At 42.1% G+C, this 7499-nt stretch overlaps 1 protein-coding gene across 1 annotated transcript in view; it reads left to right on the top strand.

Annotated features, from left to right (window-relative positions):
- Positions 1-3821: 3821 nt before the first annotated feature.
- The window catches only part of Rs1 (retinoschisin 1), a gene marked incomplete at its 5' end in the record, with an annotated part of 13098 nt that continues 9420 nt past the window's right edge, over positions 3822-7499 (top strand). The window contains 2 exons of the mRNA XM_010643653.2: positions 3822-3872; positions 4773-4878. Coding sequence (XP_010641955.1) covers positions 3822-3872; positions 4773-4878 — 157 coding nt within the window. The remainder of the gene's footprint in view (positions 3873-4772; positions 4879-7499) is intronic.

Genomic DNA, 7499 nt, shown 5'->3' with positions numbered 1-7499 from the left:
AGGCTATCATGAAAGGGAACAACAGCGAGAACTTAATGGTGACTCTTTCTTTTTCAAATTTCCCACACTGGCGTCACATCCAGGTCATCCTATTAAAAACCTGCTTGAGTTCTCACGAGAAGTTCGCATGCAGGGTTCTGAGAATTGTTTTGCAGGTGTGTCACACCTCCTTTCCCAGCTATTTTTATCTACCCTATCTTCCTGCCTCATTATGAGTTATGCTCCTCTAAACATGGGTATACAATGTGTCACTGTAATATGACATCTTTAACTCTTTTGAAAGATACCAAAAAGGGAAGTAGCTAGATCAACTGGAATTTCTACTTTCAGTTCTTTGAGGATTCTCCATATTGATTTCCGTAGTGGTTGCACTAGTTTACATTCCCATCAGCAATGTAGAAGGGTTCATTTGCCCCTACCCCGCCCCACAGCCTCACCAGCATTTGTTATTGTTTGTTTTTCATGATAGTCATTCTTTCTGGGCTAAGATAGAATCTCAAATGACAGCTTTTATGATTGTGATTAAAAAAAGATAAGCCCATTCCTTTACTCTCAATCTGAAAGCTTTCTGTAGGCATCAGGTTTACTTTTGAAATTGCGAAGTGGTTAAAAGAGGGACTTTTATTTCCCATTTTCTACACTTAAGCCAGCTTGAACTAAATGGTGAGCCCCATCTCAAAAAAGAAAGAAATGAATGAAGAAAGGAAGAAAGATAAAGAAAAAAAGAAATAATAGTATGTTCTTTGTTGAAAAAAAAAAAGAAACGGAGTTTCAGTGGTAACAGGGAAGAAATTAATATCTTTTCCTCACCTGTGTTAAGGTACATAGATGAGACCCTCTATAACAAATGACAGACTAACAAGAGAAAAGCATACATATTTACTAAGTTTGCATGACATGGGGGGTCTTCAGACTGAAAAGGCATCAGTGGAGGTATAGCTCAGTGGTAGAGCACTTGCCTAGTATAAGCAAGGCCGTAGGCTCCAGCTCCAGCAACACCCCCCCCACACACACACACATAGGGAAATCTGTGTATTTTGGTCATAGAGAAGTATAATTGGAGGGAAAGAGTGAGAGTGTGCTATAATGTAACAAATTAGGGGTCAGGGGTACATAACAAGACCTGTTTCTTCAGATTCTTCTGTATGGCACTGCTTCCTTCTGGGTACAGGGCAGGGCATCTGTCACATGACAGTCTTTAGGGAAGAAGGTCAGAGAGCGATCACGGGTTTAATGGCCTACTTCAGCAAAGAAGGGGTGAAGGGAGTTCTAGGTTCTGTGGCCAATTTTAAGGGAGAAAGGAACAAGAGGACTTCTTGGTTCTGCTTCAGGAGGGAAGGGGCAGGAGATCAAGGAGACCTACCTGCTTCTATGGTCTTCCAAGTCCCTTTAGTTTAAATACTCAGTCTGCCATGAGGGTATATTTGGGAGTAGTGTTTCCTGAACCCATTCAATGCTTTAAGTCAGTGCTGACCAATGGAACTTTCTGAGATGAAGAAAATATTCAGTATCTGTGCTGTGCAGTACAGTAGCCAGCAGCCACGTGGCTATTAAGCACTTGAAATGTGATTGATTCAGCCAGGTGTGATAGTACATGCCTGAAACCCAGCACTCTGGGAAGCTGATGCAGGAGGATCACAATTTTGAGCCCAGTCTGGGTAACTTCGCAACTTAGTGAGACCCTGTCTCAAAATAAAAATTATAAAAGGGCTGGGGATGTAGGTCAGTGCAAATGCCCTAGGTTCAATCCCTAGTACCACCAAAAAAATGTAGCTGATTCAACTGAGGATTGATTTTTTAAATTTCATTACTGTAATTTTAATTTAAATTCTAGCAGCTGGAATTAGTGGCTACTGCATTGGACAGTGCAATTTTAATCAGTTTATGATAATATATGCAAACTTTTCCTATTAAATTGTGCATTCATTCTCTTCATTTGTAGTCCTGTAACAATAATTGACATGTTAGTTTTAGACAAAATTTTGTACACTTTCAATTTTCTCACATTATTTATATGGCATTTATGCTTTGATTGCAGTTTGATATTTCTTATACATTATAGACAAACCAAAAAAGAATTTTCACACAAAAGCCTAATCCTAATAATGTAATCGTAATTCTAAATAATCTAAAGGTGGTCATTAGAGAAATGCAACTTAAAACAACGCTGGGATTCCATCGCACTCCAGAAAAAATAACTGCTATCAAGAAATCAAATAATAACAAATGCTGGCAAAGCTGTGGGGGAAAAGGAACCCTTCTCCCTTGGAGAGAGTGTAAATTGGTACAATCACTATGGAAACCAGTATGAAGATTCCTCAAAACACTAAAGCCAGAGGCTCCATTTGACCCAGGTATTCCCCTTCTAAGTATCTCCCCCAAAGCGTCAAAGTCATCGTACCACAGTGATACACACTTACCCATGTTTATAGCAGCACAATTACTAATAGCTAAATCATGGAAACAGCCTGCATGTCCATCAACAGATGTATGGGTGACAAAAATGTGGTATTTATACACAATGGAGTACTACTCTGCCATAAAGGATGAGTCATTTTTAGGGAATGCATGCACCTTGGCATCATAACATTAAATGAAATAAATCAGACACACAAACATAAATATAGCTTAGATTCTCTTATATGATAAATCCAAAGTACAAATAAGGAGCAAAATGGAGGATAGGTATTAGGAGGTAGGAAGAACTTGTTCAAATGAGAAGAGGAACAAGAGATGAGGGGAGGGAGGGGGGAAATAAAGGAAAAGGGATTTAAAGGAAAAAAAGGAATTGGAAAAAATGGAAATAGAGCTTTTATATAATGGGAAGAGGAAGAAGGGTTGGAGGGGAGGGGAGAGAAAGGGGATCCCATCAGAAAACAATTAACATGTGTTATGTGCATGCACGTATCCCCCATGATGTGATCATTATGTACTGCAAACGTGGACTTATAAAAAAGTAGTCTAGAGGTGACAGCACGAGGTAACCGAGAATCAACTCCTGAGTAGGGATTAGGTAGACAGAGAGGAGGACGAGGAGGAGGAGGAGTTACTAAGGAAAGAGCTCACACTGTTACTGCTAAATAGGAAAGGAAAACAGAAAAGGATGCATTTGTTAGAGGGTAGCTTCTCTAGCATGTTAAAAAATACACAAAGAAAATGACTGCAGGACTGGGGGGTGTAGCTCAGTGAGAAAGCAGGTGCTTAACATGAATGAGGCTCTAGGTTCCAGCCCTAGCATGAAAGAAGGAAAGAAGGAAGGGAGGGGAAAGAAAAGAAAAAGGAAGAAGAAAAGGTAAGATGATTAGGAAGATGTATACTAAAATGTTAAGTGCTGCCTTTGGTGGCCATAAATATCGACACTCTCCCCACCCTAGTTTTGCTATGCTAATGTATTTTCTAACTTTCTATATTGAAGCTGGACTTAGTGTGATCACCTGTAATCCCAGTACTCTGGGACCCTGAGGCAGGAGGATCGAAATTTAGAGCCCAGCCTGAGTGACTTAGCGAGGCTGTGTCTCAAAATAAAAAATAAAAATAAAAAGGGCTAGGGATGTAGCTCAGTACAAAGGGCTGGGTTCAATCTCCAGCACCACAGAAACAAATAAAATTGTATATTGAACAAAATTGATAATTAGCAACACATTCTGTTTCTTTTATTGTCCCTAATTTCTCAGCCTCTGGATATGTCTTTCTGGCAGAGATATGCTTAGCTTTACTTCTTTCGGTAGAAGCTTTGTTAACTTTCCTGTGACGATTTTCATTTCAGTTTTCTATGCAATGAATGATTTTGTCGAATTTATCTTTCTTTTCTTGATTTCATTTTTCTTCTCTTGCTCTTTTCCTCAGCCACACTGGGATTATCATCTACGGAGGTATGTTGCAGTAAGAAGGCTAGAATTTACACAGAGGCTGCTTTTGAAGATTTTCGTAGCCAAAACTAATGTATAGGACTATCACCTACTTATTTTCCTGTGGTGCTAGGAATGGAACCCAGGGTCTTGCCCTTGTAAAACATGAGCTCTGCCAGTGAGTTACTCCCCCAGACTCGGACATTTTTTCCAGTATGGAGGATTGAACCCAAAACCTTCAGAACAAACTGTATGCCCAGCCCCCTTTGTTTTTTATCTTGAGATTGGTGTCTCACTAAATTGCCCAGGTTGAATTTGAACTTGTGATCCTCCTGACTCAGCCTTCCCTAAATGACTTTTATATCTCTATCCGTCCCCCAGTGGTGGCAAAAGCACATGTGTTTCTGGGCAAGCTCCAAGATTAGTAGTTTGTTTTATGATGCTGAGGATCAAACCCAGGGCCTTGAGCAGGCAAGTGTTTAACACTGACTCACCTAGCAAGATTGCTATTTTAATGTGAGACTAAAAGTAAACTCAGTCTTAAATGAGATGATACAATTTTAGATCCAGTACCCTTTAAAATCCAATCCCCAGATAGGAGCCCCCAGGATATGTGAAGAGTCCAACCCTGAACCGGGGTCCCCTAAGCCTCAAGAGAGGGCCAATGCTGCCTTCTACTTGGATGTATCTGGGAGATGATCAGCCCGTCGCCCATGGTGGCAGATGTTTGCTTATTTCGAACAAAAAAATGAGTTGCAACTCTATGTGTTCAGGCTCAATTACCAAATCTGCCATTGGAGCACAGCACCCATAGATGATATGTAAGGAACGAGTGTGACCTTTGAAACAAGTTTTCCAGGGCTGCTGACTATGCCTGCCATTGACAGTGACTTTTCTGACTTCTGCCCCTCTGGCTGCCTGCAGGATGAGGGCGAAGATCCCTGGTACCACAAAGCATGCAAGTGTGATTGCCAAGAAGGAGCCAACACCCTGTGGTCTGCAGGCACCACCTCCTTAGACTGCATACCAGGTGAGTGTCTCTTCTTCTTGGGCACCCGATGGGCACAGCCTTGGGAGCAACTTATTGTGCCTCCTTTTTACCTGGCTGAATTAAACCCCAAACAACGCTCCACTCTGGTTTCTCTCCAATTGGCCCCCGATCTTTAACTCTCACATTGGCCACTGTCAGGCCTGGCTGAGAAGGTCAGATGGGACCCACCTTTCCCGGAAATTGATTAATGGAGCTGACAGAAAAGAAATGAACGATAGGCAGCGTGGAATTTTGAGAACATCGGCTCTGGGGCCAGAATGGCCAGAGCTGAAATCCTGGCTGCGTCGTTTGTGAATGGCAGGCCTACCACGTGGTCCTTTCCCTGTCTGCTGGAGAGGATGGCACTGTGCCTGGAAGCGCAGTGCTCACCACACAGTCCTGTGCTTCCCCTCATTTTTCGGTTCTTTGCAGCCTGGCAGCGGCACAAGAGCAGTGGCATTGAGGGCCTGGTCTCACCTCTCGGGCTCTCTTTCTCCCTGCCATGGAGCCGCCTGTTGAGATGGCAGCTTCTCCTTCAGCCCGGCCCCTGGATGATTAAGCAGAGTGTAACTCGCTGCCCCCACAATACAAGTTACCTGGGTGAAAAATTTGCCTCCATTGTGTGAAGACTTGGACATTCCTGGGGCAATTTGTTCTGCAGACAACATAGTCTGTCCTGACTCATCTGAATGCCTTTCTCTGAGAGAGGGGCCTGCACATTTTGTCTGTAAAGAACCAAAACAGTAAATGTTTGTGGCTTGGGGGACTAAACGGTCTCTGTCCCAACTACTCACTTCTGCCATCGTAGTTTGCCAGCAGCCACGAACGATGTGTAAATGCACAAGTGTGGCTGTGTTCCAATAAAACTTTGTGAAACAGGGTGAGCTCAATTTGGCACAAGGGTCACAGTTTGCTGACCCCTGTTCTAAGGGTTGTTCTATGAAGCATCACAGCATCTTGTGTTGGACCTGGCATAGTGTAACCTTTCATAAAAGGTAGTGCCTTTTTCCTGCTGCCCCCTAGGGGCTCACACTCTGAGGAGGAAGTGAGCACATTTCAGGGGCCATCATTTACTTTACAGAATTGTCTCACAGTCACTCAGCAAGAGACAGGTTTACAGTCTGTGTGAGCCTCTCTCCATTATTTAAGTTTGCATTAAAATAGCCAATTGGGGAGTAGGAGGGCTAGAATACCATAGCTTCTGCTACCTCCCTTGTTCCCTGTTCACTAAAGGGGTAGGAAGTCCTTTCCAACACAGTCTGTTCTCTGGGGAACAGTGGGGCTCGGTGGTGGTAGTGAGAAAATCAGGAAGGCCATTTAGTTCGGGGGGCCTCTTCCTGGGGACTCATGCTGAGCTGCATGATATGAGTTCAGGAAGACACTACTGTTGGTGTGATCTGTAAGGTCAATATCGAAGACCCCCACCCTTGAAAATCCACTTAGAAATCAACTCAACCCTCTATCATTGTGTGCTTATAGTATTATGTGCCAGGCACTGCTAAAAATACTGAAATGAAGGCCTTGTCTCTACCTTGAAGGGGTTCACCACTTAGTAAAAATAAGTGTTCTTGGGCCGGGGATTTAGCTCAGTGGTTCTGCCACCTGCCTCGCAAGCCCAAGGACCTGAGTTCGAGCCCCAGTACCAAAAAAAAAAAAAATTAGAGAGAGAGAGAAATAAGTGTTCTTTTCACTAGAAACATAGGACCTACTACAATCCCACTCTGAGGAAATTCTAAGAAGAAATCAGAAAGAGATGATTTAGGGAGATTGGCTTCATTGACCCAATTACCCGTGAAGCTGAGAAGGGCCTAGTGTTAGAGCAATACGAAGGTGACTATGGTCCCCTGAGCTGTACCCTTGAAGTTCTAAAATTAGAAAATATTTTAGCTTAAGTGTTCTCTTTCCACCATTTGTTTTTGTTTTTAACAACACAGATATTTTCACACAGAGAAAAGAAAAAACACCACCTTGGTCTTAAATGGTTGATTCATTGTTTTAATTGATTCTTTCATGAATGAGATGATTCAGTCACTTGCCAGTCAGGCCTCAATGCTTCTGATTCTTCTTGTCATTCTGAGAATGCCTTTGGCCTCTGCACATCCTGCGATTGGCCGCTGCCTCCATACTCTGAGGTAAGAGAGCATACCCTAGAAAGCACAGAAAGACAGGATGTCGCTCAGAACCACCAAGCAGCCCAAAAGTGCATGCTGCTCACTACTGGTGGGGGAGCTCACACACAGAGCCCAATGGCATGGTACTTGCCTTGTATGTGTAAGGCCCAGGGTTCGAACCTTAGCACTACCAAAAAAAGAGAAAAGAAAAAATATATAAGCTATCCAGTGGTTCACTAGCATTTTAATTTTATTCTAGATTTTATATTCTACCATATTCAAGTGTATAATGTTCTTCTATAAATAATATTCTCTATATTTTATTACTCTATATTATTATGTATTTATTATTCTACTATATTGGTCATATATATTAAGTCTAAGATATATGCATAATAATATTCACAGCAGTCTGGAATCTCCTGTCAAGAATGTCCCCAACTCTGTTTCTTTCTTTTTTTTTTTTTTTTTTTTTTTTTTGAAAAAATCTTATACTTTCTCTCACTTGTC

The sequence above is a fragment of the Fukomys damarensis genome, unplaced genomic scaffold (assembly GCF_012274545.1).
Source record: "Fukomys damarensis isolate Sample0158 unplaced genomic scaffold, DMR_v1.0_HiC HiC_scaffold_39, whole genome shotgun sequence".
Taxonomy (NCBI): Eukaryota; Metazoa; Chordata; class Mammalia; order Rodentia; family Bathyergidae; genus Fukomys; species Fukomys damarensis.
This window is presented reverse-complemented; position numbering and strand designations above follow the sequence as displayed.